Source organism: Notothenia coriiceps, unplaced genomic scaffold (assembly GCF_000735185.1).
Source record: "Notothenia coriiceps isolate Sejong01 unplaced genomic scaffold, NC01 NC01_scaffold00028157, whole genome shotgun sequence".
In the NCBI taxonomy this organism is placed as follows: domain Eukaryota; kingdom Metazoa; phylum Chordata; class Actinopteri; order Perciformes; family Nototheniidae; genus Notothenia; species Notothenia coriiceps.
This window is the reverse complement of record NW_011360858.1, coordinates 40,409-60,690: the sequence shown is the minus strand read 5'-3', so window position 1 is coordinate 60,690 and position 20,282 is coordinate 40,409. Positions and strand designations below refer to the sequence as shown.

General features: G+C 40.7%; 3 protein-coding genes across 3 annotated transcripts in view; 2 read left to right on the top strand and 1 right to left on the bottom strand.

The window, feature by feature from the left end:
- Positions 1-6,754, top strand: part of LOC104958056 (pleckstrin homology domain-containing family G member 5-like) — a 51,781-nt gene extending 45,027 nt beyond the window's left edge. Inside the window, exons 13-14 of the mRNA XM_010785764.1 lie at positions 424-459; positions 6,608-6,754. Coding sequence (XP_010784066.1) covers positions 424-459; positions 6,608-6,754 — 183 coding nt within the window. The remainder of the gene's footprint in view (positions 1-423; positions 460-6,607) is intronic.
- Positions 6,755-9,234: 2,480 nt separating this feature from the next.
- On the bottom strand, positions 9,235-16,227 carry LOC104958055 (pleckstrin homology domain-containing family G member 5-like). Its single transcript, XM_010785763.1, has 8 exons — positions 16,045-16,227; positions 14,723-14,860; positions 14,481-14,600; positions 14,210-14,342; positions 13,034-13,149; positions 12,769-12,917; positions 11,368-12,309; positions 9,235-10,720 (listed from the first exon to the last, which is right to left on the bottom strand). The coding sequence occupies exons 1-8, from the start codon at positions 16,225-16,227 to the stop codon at positions 10,711-10,713; spliced, it is 1,791 nt and encodes a 596-aa protein (XP_010784065.1). The 3' UTR covers positions 9,235-10,710.
- Positions 16,228-17,959: 1,732 nt separating this feature from the next.
- The window catches only part of LOC104958054 (ankyrin repeat domain-containing protein SOWAHC), a gene marked incomplete at its 5' end in the record, with an annotated part of 24,672 nt that continues 22,349 nt past the window's right edge, over positions 17,960-20,282 (top strand). The window contains 4 exons of the mRNA XM_010785762.1: positions 17,960-18,032; positions 18,290-18,351; positions 18,993-19,214; positions 19,940-20,047. Coding sequence (XP_010784064.1) covers positions 17,960-18,032; positions 18,290-18,351; positions 18,993-19,214; positions 19,940-20,047 — 465 coding nt within the window. The remainder of the gene's footprint in view (positions 18,033-18,289; positions 18,352-18,992; positions 19,215-19,939; positions 20,048-20,282) is intronic.

The following is a 20,282-nucleotide window of genomic DNA, read 5'->3' as shown; positions in this document are numbered from 1 at the left end:
TCGTTGCCGCCAACCATTTAACATGGTTTCTTTTCAGATTCGTAGTTTCAATTGTCGAATATAAACTGAATAACATAAATTAATACTACGTAATTAACCAGTTACAACGTGAAGCCATTTTTAACCCCTAGGTGAAATGAAATTATTGATGACACACGTCGACCCTAGTTGTTAGGCACGTTGACGGTACCGGGACACAGAAGAGATGGGTGGTCTCACACGGACGAGTTCGCCTCGGCTAGTGCAAGAGTGTGGTTTCCAGCTGGTGATCGGAACTTCACTCGGTGGACGGCGTAGTAGTGCCCTCAATCTGTATGTGGACGGCACGAGGATACTCGATTCGGCCGTGGGAGGAGGGGGCGTGTAAGTCTGCTGATCATAGTGAGTTCTAACTTGACCTCTTTCGTGTCCTCTGTCCTGTAGTCTGTGGTGGGGAACGGTACCGGTGGCATCGTGGGGGTGCGTCCGAGGCTAGGGTCTCGGTCAAACACACGATCTGTAAAGTGGACCTATCATGCTATATTTGAAACATATATTGTAGGGCCATACCTATATAAAACATGTCTGTGAAGTCTTTTTTTCAAAATACCAAACAGATCATGCATTTTAGCCACGCCTCATTTCGCTCTATTTGCTCTTTTCCAGCCCTGTTTTTGCAAGGGCTGATTCTGCTTTTGTGGCAGACTACAGCGCCACCTACAGGCCTGGCACATGTACTACAGCGTCTCCAGCGCTTTCGAGCGGTCTCTCATTCCCCTGATAGGTGGAGAGTTGCCCATATAGGCGGAGCACCCCTTTTCTGACGTCAGAAAAATTCAAATAATAATCAGCTCTGTTGCAGCCCCGTTTTTTGAGATTTGGGTATGGAGGAAAAGAGAGAGGGTTGTGTTTTCTGACACTTGGTGAGTTCCCTGACACACCGGGGACACATATTCATGTATAAAAGACGTACAAAAGTGCATTTTGCATGATAGGTCCCCTTTAAGTAAAAGTAGAAGTGTCAGAGAGTAGGAATACTCGGTTACAAGTAGTCCTGCAATCAAAATGTTACTCAAGTAAAAGTAGAAAAGTATTAGGATCAAAATATACTCAAAGTACCAAAAGCATTAATTGTGCAGATTGGTCCATTTCAGAATAATATATGATATGTTTTATGTTTATTGATCATTAAAGTGTTATCAAAGCTGGTAAAGGTGCAGCTAGTTTGAATGGCTTTGTATACTGCAGGGTAGCTTGTGAATGTACTCCATGTGGAACTAAAGTCTGATTTAACACTTGATTATATTTCAAATAATTTATCAAAATCTGCAAAGTAACTAAAGGTATTAAATACATGTAGTGGAGTAAAAGTATTTACCTCTGAATTGAAGTGGGAGAGAAGTACAAAGTGGCAAAACATTGAAATACTCAAGTAAAGTACCAGTCTCTCAATATTGAACAGTACTTGAGTAAATGTACTTAGTTACTTTCCTCTGGATGGTTTTGTGTTCAGGCAGCTCAGCCCGAGGGAGGAAATGACACAATCCTGCTGAAGCTGTTAGAGGGGCTTTTAATGCAAACCAGATGTGTGCTTTACAACAGAGGAACAATGAAAAGACATAAAAACAAACATGTTTAAGCAGACTAATGGATGCTGCGTTTAAATAAATCGCTCATCAATGAATTAAAGAGGTGTGTGTGTCATCTCACAGTACCGATAACACTGACACCGCGCTGCAGCACCACGTTTCCCTCTTTTTCCGGTTATTATTTAATCTTTCTGAATCCATGAGACAATAACTCGCTACTTACCACGCAGATGCACGTCACTGTGGCCAATAAAGGGCTTAAATGTCTTCAGAATATCTGCATTTTTCACTCTGCCTGAGATGCCTCCGGTGCAGTAGAAATAATCCAGCAGCGACTCTTCACTCACTCCACTCATCTTTACTTATCTCTGTAGCGGATGAATTTCTGTTTTAAATGGAGTGCCGTGTCTTTAGACTTCGGGTTTTTTCACTCCATAATGCTGAGTCCTGTTGGCTAATTTGTTGTAGTACATATCTAAAGTTCACTCCACCCAAACGAGCTGACCGCTGCCTCGCCTCCTCCTGTTAACCCTTTAAAGACTCCACTTTATTCTCACACTTCACCCTCAGCGTTAGTTAAGTCTTTGTTTGTTTCCCGCTCTCAGTTTACAACACTTAAGCATTAAGCTGTGCACGATATATGCCTACTCCTTTGGCTTTTTGTAGGTGATCGTGAAAGTCTCATAATTATACACTATTAAAAAAAACATTATGTTGTGGTAGGCTAGTTAGCTACACGTATTTATACAGTTAACTTCTCAAAATGTAAGTTTAACACTAACAGTAGACGTATAGAAATGGTCTGATACATACAAGTGAAAGGACAGCTGCATAGCCTACAAATAAATATACAAGTATTTAGTATTTAGTACTATTTAAAGCACCAATGATTTTTATTAAATATACATTTTATTGGTGATACAAAATAGTTATTTTGTGGTAGGCTAGTTAGCGTTAGTATTAGTTATCTTCTCAAAATGTAGACAATACAATGGTGGAACAATTAGGCTAACACTACAGTATAGAAATGGTCTGTTACAAGTAAAAGGACAGCTGCATTCAAAAAATATATTGGTAGGCCTATATGCTATTTAAAGTACCATTGATGGGTTTTTATTAACTATACAGTTCATGAACCTGAATGTCTAATAGTCACTAGTAGCCTACTTAAAACTGTCAAATACAGTGAAATGTACAATATCTGCCTCAAAATTGTACTTAGTAGGCCTACGGAAAAGAACACATTTTGACTATTTATTAAACGTAAATAAGGCTTTAGCCAATTTTAACTCTTCTTTGTTTGTGTGTTTATTTTTCCCTTCAATGCTGATGTTGTGGATGTCACATACATGTTAATTGTTAAGATGTTCAGGTATTCAGGTCAGTTATTTGGGAGAAATTTGTTTATTTGTCTGCCGTGTTCTCAAAAACATGGTCCGTGTGAGAAACTTGACCTGACAGAGCAGGGGGACTCCAGACACTAGAAAATGTTAACATGGCTTTACAGAAGGCCAACGCTAGGTGAAATGTATATACAATAATATCTATTTTTACATCACAATTAAATTAGAAAAAAGGCGAGAAAAACGTCATTTTCAAATGCCACTGACAGATAACCGACTTCAATAGCTTTCTATAAATGGCAACAAAAAGCATAATTGTCCCAGCCCTGTGCTTCCCTATGATTTCCCCCTGAAAACAGTTTCCGTTGTGTTGTGAGCTTCAGGCATCTCTTTTCTAATAGCTGTGCATTTATCTTCAAGATGATGCTTTTGTGTATGTAAAAAAATGGTGATGTTGTTTCTTATTTTCCTTGTGTTGTGTCTTTTTTGAATGCGTTTTCCTCATTTGTAGTTTGTCGTACTCAGGGCCGTCGTATATTTAGATCACAAGTTGTAAACACAGGCCCCCCACAGAGCCCCAATTCTTGTTTCTCCCCCCCTCTGTGCACACCAGGGGGCTTGAGGGCCAGTCATATCAGGTATTAAACACAAAACATATTGTCAGATTATGGATTTAAAGATCATTTATTGTCATTGTGCAAGGAAGGGTTGCACAATGAAATGCATTTGTGACTAAAAGGACTTATGCTACACACAAAAGCATTGACAAAACCGAAAAAAACAGTTGTAATGAATAACTGAAGTAACGTTTTGAATTTGCGACAACAGAAATGGAAACAAACCAAAACAATTATGTAATATGACAGGCAACTTTAAAGTTAAACACATTTGACAACAGGGAAACATTGCCCGTCATATTTATTTAATCATGTATTACTCGGGTACAAGCGGCCGAGATGGGTTTTCTCCGCAGGGTGGCTGGTGTCTCCCTTAGGGATAAGGTGAGAAGTTCATTCATCCGGGAGGGACTCGGAGTTGAACCGCTCCTCCTTCGCGTGGAAAGGAGCCAGTTGAGGTGGTTCGGGCACCTAGTTAGGATGCCACCTGGGCGCCTCCCTAGGGAGGTGTTCCAGGCACGTCCAGCTGGGAAGAGACCAAGGGGTAGACCTAGAACCAGGTGGAGGGATTATATCTCTTCGCTGGCCTGGGAGCGCCTTGGGATCCCCCAGTCAGAGCTGGTTGATGTGGCCAGGGAAAATAAAGTTTGGGGCTCTCTGCTGGAACTGCTACCTCCGCGACCCGACCACGGATAAGCGGGAGAAGATGGATGGATGGATGTATTACTACAATAATCACAATTTATTTGTATTCCACTGTACAATATGTAATGGTACATTCTGTTCTTGTCTATCTTATTCAATTTATATGTATATAAACTCATGCATGACTTGGTCACTTACAACATTATCTGCACCATTTATCTTATTGTATATTTTCTGACATGTATATAGTTTACTTAATCTGCATTACTTGCACATTGGTCTGCAACATAATCTGTTTTATTCTACTGTTTCTTCTACTATTTTAGTTTTTAAATTAGTTGTATTGTTTTATATCTTATTTTGCATTGTTGGAGGAGCCTGCTGAAGATTTTCATTGCCTTATAAACTGTAAATATAACAATAATGCCATCAAATTTGAATCTGAATTTGACATTTTAGCATCAAAAATCATTGAAGACCGCAACCCGCAGCCCCTCCCCATTAATTTTGTTTGTGCTGTAAATATTAAATGTGCCAGATTTACATGTTAATCCCTCTGTCCTCCTCTAGCGCCTCTTTGAACGAGTTTTCATTTAATTTAGAAATGGGCGATTTGTATTTCATGTTTTAGGTTGCTGCTCTAAGACGACAATATTGTAATTACAGTAAGCTTCTTATAAGCTGATACAATTATTGAGGTGAGGACTTTACATTGTCCATTGAAAGTGGGACCTTATGCTCTTTCAATTTAGAAAACAACACAACTTTTACCAGGATCGAGACATTTGATCCCGGAGCATATGCCAGGTCTTTGTGTAATGAATTCATGCCAGAGAGCAGCTGGCAATACATTATCACCTTGATATTACTGTCAGGGAAAACAAACCAAACAGAGGGGGCATTAATCTGTCAGGGCGCCCAAACAGACCTGTGGTGGGAGAGGAGAACTCGGATATTTGAAATATTACTTATATTTTCTTTTTTCAAATCTATATTTCACGAAAACGCTCTGTTATTTAGAAAATCCTTTCCTTTCATAACTACTTTTTGTAGCTACATTTCAGTATTTAAAGGGAAAGTACTCATTCTGCAGTACATTGTTGATTGTGACCGATATATTAGATTGTAAATACTAATGCATATACTATTGGACCATAGCTGATCAAAGTAGAGCTAGTTATTGTTTCTTAAAGGGGACCTATCATGCAAAATGCACTTTTGTACGTCTTTTATACATGAATATGTGTCCCCGGTGTTCCAGGGAACTCACCAAGTGTCAGAAAATACAACCCTCTCTCTTTTCCTCCATACCCAAATCTCTAAGAACGGGGCTGCAACGGATTTGATACATGTGGATTCTGATTTGCACCTCTATGATGTCACAGAGGTGCACTCCGCCTGTATGGTCAACTCTCCACCCATCAGGGGAATGAGAGGTTGCCGTGGCATGGCAACAGCATAGCAACAGCATGGCAACAGCATAGTAACATGACGCTTGTGCCTCTCCCCCTCCTTTGCAGGGGGGGGGGGGGTCAGCTCCAGCTCATGCAAAGACAGAGCTGGAGTGAGGCAAAATGAGGCATGGCTAAAATGCATGATCTGTTTGGTATTTTGAAAAATAAAACTTATAAATATAACTTATATAGGTATGGCCCTACAATATATTATTCAAATATAGCATGATAGGTCCCCTTCAGCCTAGGAAATCGGCAACATTCAAAGGGTCACAAGATAAATATGTGGGTTGTAATATGACCACGATGGCAGGAAAGAAGAAGAAAAAGATCATATAATGAATTCATATCAAGATTGTTTTAATGTAATTTGAATGTGTATTAAAAAATTCAAATGACTATCCAGGGTAAGATACCCTTACACTTCATATTTACCTTATTTTGGCCATTTCATGTTGATTTTTCTTTCTTTCTATAATAATTGAGTGAATGAATACATAGTGTTTTCGTATTGAGCCATTTATATGACCCATTCCTCATGAGATTATTTAGACATATAAAGTCAAAATGGACCAAACATCCGGCCTGTTAACCCACCATCACCTTATAATAATCGTTAGAATAGCTTTATTTTGAAAGAACCTTTCCAAAATGACTTCTAAGTGCAAAAACAAATGATGAAGGTACATAAAATCCTAAAACATTAATTACCAACTACAAAAGATACTAACAAAAAAGCCCATATAAAAGTGAGAATAAAATAAGAACATAAGAATGTGATAACATCAGGAGAATGGTGTTTAGTTTAAGTGGAAAAAAAGTTACTATTCAGGAACCTGGAGTTGACCATTAACTCAATCTTTTTGATCTGGTGATAAAACTGAACTGTCCACCATCCCTGTGTTACAAAGCGAGGTCTAAACATCCCATATGGATTTCTCTGTGTGTCTAATACTATTTCCTGGGTTCCATGAGAGCAGAAAGAGGGACCAGATGTTCTTGTGAAGGTCAAAGCCTCCGGTCTAATGGCGGTACACGGCTCTGATGGAGGGCAGATGTTTGCAGGGTTATCCACTCCATATGGCCGCCACTCGTCCACGGGCCTTTTCACAGCACAGCTCTTGTAAACACGCTTTAGTTCGCTGTTCTCTTTTTTCTGCCCCTGTAAAACATGTCCTAAATCCAATCAACTAGTCCCTCTAAAGGGGATGATGTTGATGAATGGGAATGTGTAGTGGTTGTAGTGACCTATAAGCCCTGCTGAGATTACAGGCAGCCAGGCCGGGGCTCCAGGAAACAGCCAGAGCTTAGAGAGGGATTGTTTGGATAGACAATGGTGTCTACCTGGTTTTAATCCCCGCTCAAAAAGAGTACAGGGGATTGTCAGCGTTTAATAAATGAAAGTGCTCGTATAATCAGGATTTGTCAAAGTGCCCCTTTGTGTTAATCGGACATTTTTTACAGCATGGTTTTTGACATCTGCCACAGCAGGTGGTGTTAACCTCATCTCTGCCCCATCTGTATGCAGTGTACATTTACACCAGACATGCAGAGAAGTGCACACAACACAAACAAACAGGGAGGGTATGCAACGTCTAAATATTTAGCATTTTTTTAGAGGATGCAGACAAGTCTAAGTTTCTCCAATGTAAAGCCAAAACAATAGTTTTGAAATCCAGAATTGCCAACTTAAAAAAACAAACTTTAAATTCACAACATAGATAGCATTAAACCACATACCCCTGAAAGTAATATGGGATGCAGCCATAATGCGGCCACAGCTGACTTTGGCACAACCCTATGGCTTACTTACTAAAAGGCTAATAGAGCACAGATGTGGAATTACTTCAATGCTAAAACAGAAAGCTGCATTTTTATAATTAAAGTTCAGCGTATCAGTGATAAAGCATCATAAAATTGTTTTAAAATCGAGGATTACAACAGTAAATCCCGTGGGCCAGATGTGAGGGTGGGAGGGGCTGTTGCATTCTGGGACCAGATTAAACTGAAAATCCCACAGGACCGCGCTGTCTTTTCTCCGCTGCTTAGAGGCTTGTGTGGACTCAACATGCTGTAATCCACAGATTAGCTGATATAATCACCTGTAAATACACCTTGGCCATGATGTCGCTGCGTGCCATCAGCCCTGCATTACGTCCCTCATGTGTGTTGGACACTTTGTTTTGGAGACGGGTCAGTTTTTAACTTTCTGGGAAGCAGAGGCAGACGCTCGGACCAGACAGACAGCTGGACGAGAAATGTGATCCGAATGAGTTCCCAGAATCTAAACTGTACAGATGATTAATGTTCAACGTTAACTCCTACCAGCTGCAAGAGTCAATTATTATATTTCAGCAGTAGCCTGAACCTTAATGTCAAAAGGGCCATTCTGCTTTTCTCGACATACATTAATGACTTTTTTCAACTTATTCTCGTGTCGCTTTCTTTTAGACATACCATACATTGAAACAATGACTTTTTTGGACAAAGTATTTCATGACTCTTTTTTTGAAATATTATACCATTACGTTTTAAGACATTACTAGTTCCTTTGACATTCGATACTATGACTTGAACATAGGAATATACTATTTTATTACCTTTTTCGACACACCATACTATGAATCGTTTCCACTTTTTTCGACATACTATGACTTTGTTTCTTTTACATTTTACATATTTTAAATGACAAGACCTGTCAACATGTTAAACACTGAACAAAAATATAAATGCAACACTTTTGTTTTTGCTCCCATTTTTCATGAGATGAACTCAAAGATCTAAAACTTTTTGTACATACACAAAATAACCATTTCTCTCAAATATTGTTCACAAATCTGAAAAATCTGTGATAGTGAGCACTTCTCCTTTGCCGAGATAATCCATCCCACCTCACAGGTGTGGCATATCAAGATGCTGATTAGACAGCATGATTATTGCACAGGTGTGCCTTAGGCTGGCCACAATAAAAGGCCACTCTGAAACGTGCAGCCCTAACCCTAACATGTCACCCATTGAGCATGTTTGGGATGCTCTGGATCGGCGTATACGACAGCGTGTTCCAGTTCCTGCCAATATCCAGCAACTTCGCACAGCCATTGAAGAGGAGTGGACCAACATTCCACAGGCCACAACCAACAACCTGATCAACTCTATGCGAAGGAGATGTGTTGCACTGCGTGAGGCAAATAGTGGTCACACCAGATACTGACTGGTTTTCGGACCCCTCCAGACCCCCCCAATAAAGCAAAGCTGCACGTTTCAGCGTGGCCTTTTATTGTGGCCAGCCTAAGGCACACCTGTGCAATAATCATGCTGTCTAATCAGCATCTTGATATGCCACACCTGTGAGGTGGGATGGATTATCTCGGCAAAGGAGAAGTGCTCACTGTCACAGATTTTTTCAGATTTGTGAACAATATTTGAGAGAAATGGTTATTTTGTGTAAATAGAAAATGTTTTAGATCTTTGAGTTCATCTCATGAAAAATGGGAGCAAAAACAAAAGTGTTGCATTTATATTTTTGTTCAGTGTAAATCCACTTCCTTTCCCTGAACACATTTGTTTGCAAACTGCTTTTAAAACATGACAGACAAGAGCAGTAGGACCAGTTCATGTTTTTTTTTAATGCTTAATACAATTCAGTATGTAATTATTCCCCTAAAGTCACTCCATTGCAATGGATTAAACAAAGAGGGATCAAGTATTTTAGCATTTTTATTCTGTAAGACACTTAAACACGTCATTCCTGAAAGAGAAAACGCATGATTTTGGTTCATAGCACATTCATGCCTGGCGAGAAAAAAAATATTAAGACTACATCAACACATTTCTTTTTTTACAAATCATGGAAGCAAAACAATATAAACAATATCTTATATATATAAAACATAGCAGGCATAATAAATATTACACATAAACAAAAAAAACTAAAAGTAAACAGTTAACCTATTTGGTTTGGGCCATGTTTGGAATAAGGTTTTAAATCACTGAACTGAAAAGCTGAACGTCAGTTAAGTAAATCTCCTGGGAAAAGTTCAACTGAATATCCAACCCAAACTGTTTTTGTTCAATCTCTCTAATAACATACACAGGTAAAGTTTTTAGATTTTCCTATGACCACGTTGTTTCTTGTGACCCTTGTGTGTGTGGTTTTAATACCTCAAGAGTTTTAATGAACACTCAATCTGATTTATTTAGTGCAGGACATTCCTCAAAACAGTTTCTCATATTCAGTCATTGTTTTTAGGGAAATCAACTCTCATTAGTTCAACATACCAAATGGTATTAGTATAACCAAAATTAACAATAAAGAAGGAAGCCCGCCTGCGTGTTGAAACATCATGTTTTGTACCTTTTGGGTACACTTTTCATTCATTTTTTGGGGGGTGTGTTAGCGTAATCACAGGAGATGGGAATCCGTTTTTTTTCAGTCAGGAATCAAGGACCACGTAATCATTCAAACACACTCACACACACACACTCACACACACACACTCACACACAATCAGACACAAACAGCTAACAATACATTCTAATCCATTGTATGACTGTAAATTCACTCCTTAGTGATTCTTCTACTTAACATAGATAACTGTGCAATTTCTTTCTTTTTTTTTAATTTTTTTTTTTTTAAAGCAAACCAGGAGTAGTATAAATATTAGGAGAACGTCCTAGGTGCTGTTTTTTTATTTAATTTAGCCACGTGTAGAGAGCATTTTCAAGACGTATTGTTCCTCTCTTTGACTCTGGTGACGGAGAAGATGCAGGATTCCCCCCCCCACAGTCAGCCTTAAGGTCCCAGCCCCTATAATGCTACTTCCGTTGCAAAGTGCAAGCAGTTAATGTCTCTCCGCCTCTCCCTTCCCTTCCACTCGAGAAATTCGGGAACCAATGCAACAGCAAAGAAAGGAAAATGTTCAAATACAACAATGGTACGGTCAGTGTCCAAAAGAAAGCAACCAGAAGGGAGAGGGCAGCAAGAGAGAGTGCATTTGTGTCTCAAGAAATTCAGTCCATCGAAGCAAGAAAAAGTGTTCCTTATCACGTCCACGTGCCACTGATCAGCTGATTGGAAGAGTGGTTACACCTCCCTAGAAAGAAAAGAAAACAACATTAATACACATATCCACTAACGAGAATAAGCTTCACTTTCTTTCAAACTAGAGATGTTAAAAAAAGAGAAGATTGATATTGATTGTTAGAGCCAGTATTTTGTTTTTATAAGAAAGGCTGTGACGTCTGTAGTCAAAGTACCACCAAAGTATAAAAGACTACAATTCCCATGGCGCCTCCTCTAAAGTGACAGTGATGGGCAACCTGCTAGAAAGATGCAGTCGAGGAACAGTTTTTAACCGTTCAATTGCCCTTTAAGTTATCAAGCTATATAAGCCTTAACAAGAAAGAAAGCAAGAAAGAATAAGTTGTTTGTTACTTTATTTGAGTTTTGCCTACTTGTTTTTGGACTATTGCAAAGGCCTCTTTTCTTTGTTGCTTGTGTACAAGTTTGTTATTTTATTTTGAGCGAATCCATCGCATAATATCATTTAAACCATCGGAGGCCAAGCAACTCATCAAAACAAAAAGATAAAGGAAAGAAAACAAATAAAAAATGTCTATTCGAGGCGTCTAGTGGCTTGGTAGAAAAATAAGGAAGGAAGCCACGACATTGATCTTATATTGAACCATTCCTTTTAATGTGGTAAATCTGTACATTGATATTACAGAGGTAATGACTTACGATGCAGTGAGAGTGGAGTTGAGGACCAGAGTGGTGCGTATCCTATACAGCTGAGCGAGCGTCAGCTTCTTGTGCTGCTGGACCGGAGATTTCCTCTTTTTAGGCGACATCTCCCCCGAATCACTGGGGGCTGTTGTGTCGTTTAACCTTTCTACGCAGGCAGGTGGCGCCGTTTCCCCGTCTGAGCTGTTGTTTTGGGGCTCCTCACACTCACCGGGGGGCGTGGCCTGCTTCGCCTCCGCTCTCCTCAGGGTGGTAAAGAGTTTATTTGAGGTGGCGCTCAAGCAGCCTTCCGACCGGTCGATGTCGGTGGAAAACATCTCCTGGCAGTTTTGTCCGAGCTCCGTCAGACTTCTGCTGTGAGCCAGCGGCGATGCGACCCTGCGTTCTGATTGGTCCGGCCCCTGAGAGCTGGGTGTGTCCGTTGTTTCGGTTTTACCGTAGAGGCGCTGCAGCAGATTGTCCTCGGAGCGGGAGAGAGTCAGGGTGGAGAGCCTCTGGAGGCAGTGGAGTCGGGGCTGAACGTGAGGCCGCCGGCGGGGTCTGGAGGACTGGATCACTGAAATCTGAGACCCTAAAGAGGCCGCATCCTCCTCTTCCTCATCCTCCTCTTCTATCTCATCTATCTCTGCCTCCTCCACCTCCTCCTCTCCTCCTTCAGTCTGGCCGGGCTGAGGCTCTCCCAGGAGGGATTCGGGGGAGAGGGTACCGTAGGCGCTGTCCATGGAGAGGGAGCGGCTCTGGGGGTCCGTCTCCTCATCACAGTAAACACTGGAGTGAACTCTGAGAGTGGACTGCTCGACCTCCGACCTTTCAGAGAGGGGATCCACGTCCGAGTCTTTCTCACCGGACCCCTCCAGGTTCATGTTGGGGGCTGGGGGCTGTTCGCTCGGTTCATCGATGTCCATCACTGACAGGGTCTCAGTGGAGCCATCTGATTGGCTGAGAGGAGAGACTTGGTTAGTTAACTGGATGTCACTAACACACACACGCTCAACAAGTCCTTCTCCATCCAACACACTATAAACAATACACCATTAAAAGAAGTCTATAAAACTAAAAGGTAAAAAGAGACACATCGGGGGTCAGTATTCACGGACAATAAATATATATATACACAAAAAAAATTATTTGATTACTTTGATTTATGCCTATTAGTGAGTTTTAATGGGGGTTGATTTGTTCCTGTTCCTTTAGAATAATATTTAGGCCAGAAGAAAAAAAAAGTTTGAAGTGAGTAGTATAGTTTTGTGAATACATCATGTTATATGTATAAAGTTTTGTTTTCATTTAAAAACAAATGATAATATTTTTGGAAGATTGTAGTAATTTTTCTCAAATGATGCAATCACATTAGCATCCATCCATTATTTAATACAGTTGATTAGTAATATGCAGTACCTCGAGCTCTGCTGGTTTTCGTGCCTCAGGCAGGGGGAGCTTGAGTTGCTGCTCTCATCTTCCTCCTCCTCCTCTTCCTCACCCGTACACCTCTTCTTGCTGCTCTGCTGCCGGAGAACCTCCTCCGTACGCAGCCTCTGGAGCTGGTTCTGTGGGGGGAATAAAACCACATTGAGTTGGGAAACAACATCAAAATCTCTCTGAATCTGATTTGCAAGCTCCAACAGTCGACAACATTTAATACGATATGAGGTGTCTCTCTCACCTGGACGTTGCAGATTGCATCGATCCAGCTTCGCCCCTGGGCGGCGCTGTTGGCTTGTAAAGTGTAAGCTGCCACTGCACTCTTAAACTCATTGAGGTAGATGAGGATGAATGAGCCTGCAGGGGCAAAAGCACAACAAAACAGGATTAGATCTCCAAGGGTGTACATTGAGACGAAAAGGTACACACTTGAAGTAAAAGGTCAGTCAGTGATCTCCAGAGATGGAAATGTAACTCATTTCGACTATATGTTACGTATACTTGTAATCCATTACATTTGCCTGACAGTTTTTGATTCCTAACTGAATTTCTCACATACATCACATAGATTAAACTATAGCCTACTATGACAAAACCAACAATATTTAAAACAGTTAGAACTAGCAAAACCCTTCACATCTACAGCAGTAAAACTCAACATGCACATGAATGCACTGTAGGGCTGTCCCGAATACCATTTTTCGGGCTCCGGATGTTCGGTAGTAATCAGCAGCAAATATTCGAATATTCGGCCCGCGGGGGGTTGACGCTTCAACACGTGTATTTCGGTGTATTCACGGCATTCATTTTGTTATACTAAAGTATTGTTGTTTTATAGTTATTTGTTAATGTATAATACCCAATTTGTGTTCTTTGAAATTGAAAAGGATATCGCATTGTGTTTGTTACTTTCGTTGCAGTTGTATATGTCTTAAGTGTAATTTGGCTTCGCTTCCTATTTATGGACATGCTTTTATTTTGAAGGAGAGGTAGCGCTGTTGACAGGAAGTTGTTGTTGTTATGGAAACAACGTGACGGAGATTAACGGAGAAAAGTAATATCTACATATAAAGACGGAGAAAGTAAACGACAACGTTTATGGTTAAGTGTTAGCATCCCCCGAAGAGGCACAAGCTCTTACGTTGATATTGGAGATTTCAATAAATTCAATTTTTAAAAAAAAACGGGGGGGAAAACGAACAAAACGAATATCCGAATAACGAAATTGAAAACCGAATAGTACTCCAACGAACGAATATTCGGATACAGCCCTAGAATGCAGTGATATTTATCCCAAAACATCACATATAATAGTAAAAACAATGACAAAGAAAAATAAATATTCCAAAAATCCAACTAAAGTCATTTGAAGATTCTTATAGATGTCAAAAGTGTCTGAATTAGTCTGAGCACTCACCAGGGTCTTTGAGCTCCTTACAGACAACGTTTTGAATGAGCAGAGGCTGACGGATTATCTTCACTTTCTCCACTCTTTTCACCGACTTGGTGATCAGCAGCAGGTCAGTGAACAGGACACAGTGGACGTCCATCTGCAGGGAGATACACTCACGTCAGGTCGGACAGAAATGTCATCCTTTTAATGTGAAATGTGAGGCGAGAAGCCAGATGTTGAGAATGAAAGATAAGAGGAGCTCGTGGTGTGTTTACAAGCTGAGAGTCAGACTTACTCGGCTGTCCTTGCCCTCTTTCATCTTCAGCGCCCCCTCCAGATGCAGCTGTCGGGTCTCCTCCGGGGAAACTCCTCTCATGGGAGTCATGAGGTCGAAGCGGTTGAACTCCTTGAGGATCTGACGGGAGAAAAAAGACAAAAAGCATGAGGTCAATCCTTACAGAACGTCTCGTATCGGACTGAGCTTTCCTGAAGAAGGAAACGTGAGAAAGCCAGGAGGAACTGTAAATAGTTTCCTACCTTCTCCACCTCCTCACTGCTGCCCTCCACAGCCTCGTAGGAGTCTATTCTGGCAGAAATGGTGGCCAGATTCTGTTGCTCCTGGCGCTGTCTCATCTTCGACTCCACGCTGTTGATGAAGCCTTCCACCGCCGCCACCTAGAGGAGGGGAAATCACAAATACACGTTGAGATGTTTTTCAATAGTTCACATTCTGTCATGTGGATGTTTTGGGTTTGGGAAAATTGTAACTCTTAAATATTGTTGGGTAGTTTAATCTGCAGCGATGCATCAAAAATAATCATGTTTGTAGTGTCCTTGTCCTGAGGGAACAACATTTCTCTGAACATATCTGTTTTTAGATGTTGTGGTGCTGCATTTTCAGCCGGTCCCAGAGGGTTTTTAAATAGTTTATTTAGCTTAAGAAGTAGGACCATTTCTTCAACCCACATTTCATCCTTGCAGTTTATTACAAATATTTAAACTCTGAATCAACACATTTGAAGGTGAATGATTGAACCTAGATAGAAAGGCTATATGAACAAATGTAATCAGTTTAGTAACTAAAACTGTCAGGCAAATGCAGTGTAGAGTATAAAGTGTAGAATTATAAAGTGACATAACATAGAAATAATGGAAGTATTCAGATCCTATACTTTAGTAAAAGCATCATATAATACTGTACAAATACTTAATACCAACAAGTGACCAATCCTGTACCGAAAGTGTATTTAGCTAAAAGTATGTAAGTGTAATTAGGATGATGTATGAAGTATTTAAACGTAAAAGTACTTATTATTTAGGTAAACTTAGTTCAGGGTTCATACACTTTTTCACCAATGACTTCTCCATGACCTTTGCCTCATTTTCAATGACTAAAATAATTACTCTTTCTCAGCGGTACCACTGAAACATTTTTATTTTAACATGGTAAGCTGGAAAATAAGATCTGCATATGAAACATGTTGAGCCTATCTAAAACAAATCAAAGAGTAGGCTTACTCGCTCCTACAGACTAAAGCACTGTAGACTAGAGGGCGTGATTGTAAAATTCTCTCACCAGCAAAATACCTCGACAGTTAAATGACATTTTACGTTTCATTACTATACGATACAGTATTTATTATCGTTATAGTATTACTATTTCGGCGATTAAATACAAATAAAAATTATATTTGATGCAACTTTGGTTACATTTCCATGACTTCTCCAAAAAATTGGGAAAAATATTGTTTCCCATAACTTTTCCAGGACCTGGAATTTGCATTTTGAATTTCCATGACTTTTCCAGGTTTTTAATGACCGTAGGAACCCTGTTTGTTACATATTAATAATGTTCTTACCATGCTGTTGACTTTGTCCCGTGTCGACGGGTCGTCCGTCTTCTTCAGGACCCTCGTCAGCAGGAGGGGGTATTTGGTCAGTCTCTGGTGAGGCTTGGCCAACATGTCGATCAGCTTCAGGCGGTTGCACTGCTTATGAGTCTCTGCCCACTGAAGAGGTAAAGAAGACAGGAAATCAGACATTTAATGAGGCATAAATATGTAAACGGTGTTTACCGTGAGTATCTGGGATTATCTTAAAGGTTCTTTTATTATGCTATTTTTAGGCATATTCTATGGCTCTCAGATATATAAATGCTGCCTTGATTAAATGCTCCAAACCACATCAAGGACTATTTCTGAAACAGTATGGAGCTCAAATGCTTTTTCTCTCTCAGGTTTACCACAAGGTGAGTTCCTTTTTTTATTTCCTGTTTATTTTACACATACTCTCTCCAGTACAGGTTAGCTCTGAGTGTTAGCGATGCTCGCTAATGTAAACAAAGACCATATTACGTCCAAAACAGTTGGGCATTGTTTCTGATAGCAACTCTCTGTGGGTCCACCATCCGAAATTACGTCATATCGGCAGAAAATCTGTATCAGCTCGTTGTACCCCCGTTTTTAGAGATTTGGGTACAGAGGAAAAGAGAAAGGGTTTTATTTTCTGACGCTGCGTGAGTTCCCTGGGGACACATATTTATTGTTATGTNCTGAGAGAACAGCACTGCAATCAGTCCATCTCACAGGACTATGTCACATTTGAAGGAATAATTGACAAGATCTACCTCAAACAAAAACAAAATGTTTCATTTATATGAAACATTTTGTTTTTGTTTGAGGTAGATCTTGTCAATTATTCCTTCAAATGTGACATAGTCCTGTGAGATGGACTGATTGCAGTGCTGTTCTCTCAGCTTGCATACGTTTTAGCTAGTGGTATGAACCCCTAAAAGAGAATGACTGCTGTTTAATGGCAAAATATATTTAGCCAACAAGACAAATAAATAACATCATGTACTGAATCATTATCTATTAAGCTGTACCTTTACCTTTGGCACATACAGACGGTTTTCCAACGTCCCTAAATGATTATCCAAAGTGACCTTGTGTTGCTGCAGCAGCATGTTCTGTCCAGATGCCATGTCAGCACTGCAGTTGTTGACAGAGGTTTAGAGAGCGGCCATCTGACGGCTCGGTCCAATTACAAAAGTGCTTCCCAGACATTTGAAGTCTGTCGTAGCATGTGGTTGCAGATTTACATGTGGTAATTGTGATGATAGTGTTTTAATCATAATTAAGTCCACATGCATGAGTGGATGTAGAGCTCTAATGGGGTTGCTTTTTCATCAGATCGGAAAACTGGGGCAGTGTAGCTGCGCAGGAGGGGGTGGAGGAGGGGGTAACTGCTTGTTTGTGGAGACCTTTGGCTAATAAATAACTAGCGTGTTTCTCACTTTGGTTAGCTAGGAATTCTTTTGTTGAGACAGATGTAAGTGGTCGCTTCCTTTTGGATTTCCTGTTGTTGAGGCGAGTCAACTGTCTCACTACAAATGTTCTTTCCGTCCACATCAGGAAAAGGAAACACTTCAATTGTCCCCGAGCCGCATGCCCATGTTCACCTCTGCATGAATGGCATACCTTCGCCTGGAGACATTCCTTGTGTTGCCGACCTGGCTGCTTCACACACTGTGCACATATCTGCTTACCGCTGTAAACAAAGGGAGATAGCGTTATCTGTGGGGATCTATCAGCTGTACTTGGTCTGGTTCCCGCAGGAGAGATTTACTGTATGTTTAAGGGACTCAGGTTCTAGCCTTTAGGGATGCACTGGGATCTGTTTGGATCTTTGGGAGGGACATGTTTGTTCTCACTGCGGCAAACATCTCTCTGCAATGTGAGCTGCTTTTGGCTTGGCCAGCTGGATGTTTATTGACCTCCTTCCTCTCAGAAACACAACTCAGCAACTCATCCTGCAGACAGTAGCTCCCCACACACACAGATCGATCGTAAGCAGACGCCATTACAATCTAGCTGCATCTGGAAATACTCCGTGTGTTTGTCAGTAAATCAAACTTAATTCGAGCTCTTTTTATTGCAGTCTATTTCTGTTTCCCAAATAAATAAAAAAAGAGCTGAGTTTGTGGAATATTTCCCCCCGTATTTGCCATTGTTTGTTGTGGGAACCACTTGTGTTTGACTGAATGTGAGAGATACAAAGCTATATTTACAATGTAGCTTTAACCTCAGACATGTTTCCCTGCAGCTAAATACAGAGAGGAATTCAAACTCATCATCGACCGAATCGCTGCGGTGAAGTCAGAGAATGTGAGTGAACTATTTCAATACTATTAACTTTCGTGGAAAGAGCCCTGCTCCCGTGTGGTCTGTATTACTATGTCAACACCGTGGCATAAACATGTTTGCTGCTATTACGAGGTTCCTGTTAAACCGTCATGACTTAACAAGGAGTTCTCCAATCTTTGTTTTTAAAAAAGAAACTCTTTGTACCCACTGGATTCCCCAGAGGGAGTGCAGCTGCAGTTTTCAGTTTCCTTGAAACTACTTTGATGACGTATTAACCAAATCAATGAAACGTTTATTCCATTGAACCCTTAAAACTGGTCGTGCCACAATTTACGGGCAGTTAAAATACCCCGGCGTGGATGTGGTCCGTCAAGCTGTACAGATGTGAAGTACGGCAGTTTCTATTTGAAAAAGTATGACGTTTTTCCTCCAAGAAAGTTCCATCACCTCCTTAGAAATTCTTTAAAATACGTCTTTCCTGTCATTGACGAATAACCGTAATATATGCTTATGTGGATATTGTTCGATTACTGAAGTTTAACTAACACCTAAACAACTAAATATGATCGAATAAGCCATTTAAACCAACATGAATGTCTTCACTGTGAACTTTTTGTATCTTTTCAAATACATATTGTCCTAATTGCCTCTGTTGGTCTCAGGGTGAGAAGTATCTTGTCCTAAAGAAGAAGTACAGGCAGATGCTGCAGGATCGAGACGCCAGACTTCACGGGGCGGACGGAGACGCTCAGAGAGGTTCGAGTCCGGCCCGCGCTCCGGCTGCTGCTCAGTGGGACGCCTCGGACCCCTCCACTTCTTCTCATCAACAGAAGGACCCGCGGGACGAGCCCATGCTGTGTGGAGAGCAGGACGAGGCTGCAGAGGTGATCTTACAACCAGCTTCTATATCTCTAAACACACTAGATGATACGGGACAGCTTCATCCCACCGGCCATAAGACTGTTAAACACCTGCACATCCATAACATTCATCTGTTTGCAACTTATATCAATATATATGTCATAACTACACTGTAGCTATGCACACATGACAACAAAAGCCTTGAACCTTGAATCACAAACACCAATTGGGACTCAAATACTAAATCTGCTCTCAGCCCAGCACACTGTGTTTACTCTTCTTCTGAAAGACGCATTTATTGCTAAACAAGGCCATCGTTGTTAGTGTCCTCTGCCTTTCCTCCACACTGCCATGTGTCTGGGTCACAGAGGAACACTGGTACGTATCTAAGTTAGCCACTATGAAAGCACGGGGCGGTCAGAAGGCTTATGTCTTTACATAAAGGGCAGAGCTGTTTCAAACTAATGCACAGAAGCAAAGGGCGGTTTAATGCACCATAATCCTCTGGTAGTACTTCTACATATTGTTCCTGCTGTAAACTTGAGCATTTAATCACACATTTGAAAGATGAAATGTATTTTGTGCAGCTGTTTTAATGTACTGACACATTATTTGCTCAAACAGGCGTTAAATCAACATGTATCCACACCCAGAAGGTGCTGGCAAAGTGTCAGCTAAATGTCCTCAGATCACACATTTGGATCTGAGCGATATATAGCACGTAAAGTCTGTTCTTGTGTTGGAACAGCAGACAGGAGCAGCCTCCATGCAGCACGCTGTTCTGCAACTTCCTGTCATCCAAATCCAGGAACCCTGCAACGAGGACGATGAGCTGGACAAAGATTCGGGGTCAAAGGTGACGATTTGGCAATGCTGGAATTTAGCTTATCCTTGCTTACATTACCGATGACTGTAGGAGTGGTAGTTGTATTTTGTTCGAGTCTGAAGCTATGAAATACTTTAGCAGCTGGAAAAAGGCAGAGATATGACGATGAGTCAAATAGTTCATCCACAAAAAGTTAAAGATCACCATTTTGCGCTCACATCTACGATAGCCATCAAAGCTATCATTGTGAATGACAGATTTAAAG

Bases quoted from the DNA above. Each gene is read 5' to 3' on its own strand.
- LOC104958055 (XM_010785763.1), bottom strand. From the start codon at position 16,227: ATGTCTGATTTCCTGTCTTCTTTACCTCTTCAGTGGGCAGAGACTCAT. The intron at 13,150-14,209 runs GTGAGTGCTCAG...TTGCCCCTGCAG, and splicing joins TAAGGAGCTCAAAGACCCTG to GCTCATTCATCCTCATCTAC. The intron at 12,310-12,768 runs GTACTGCATATT...CTCTCCTCTCAG, and splicing joins GAAAACCAGCAGAGCTCGAG to CCAATCAGATGGCTCCACTG.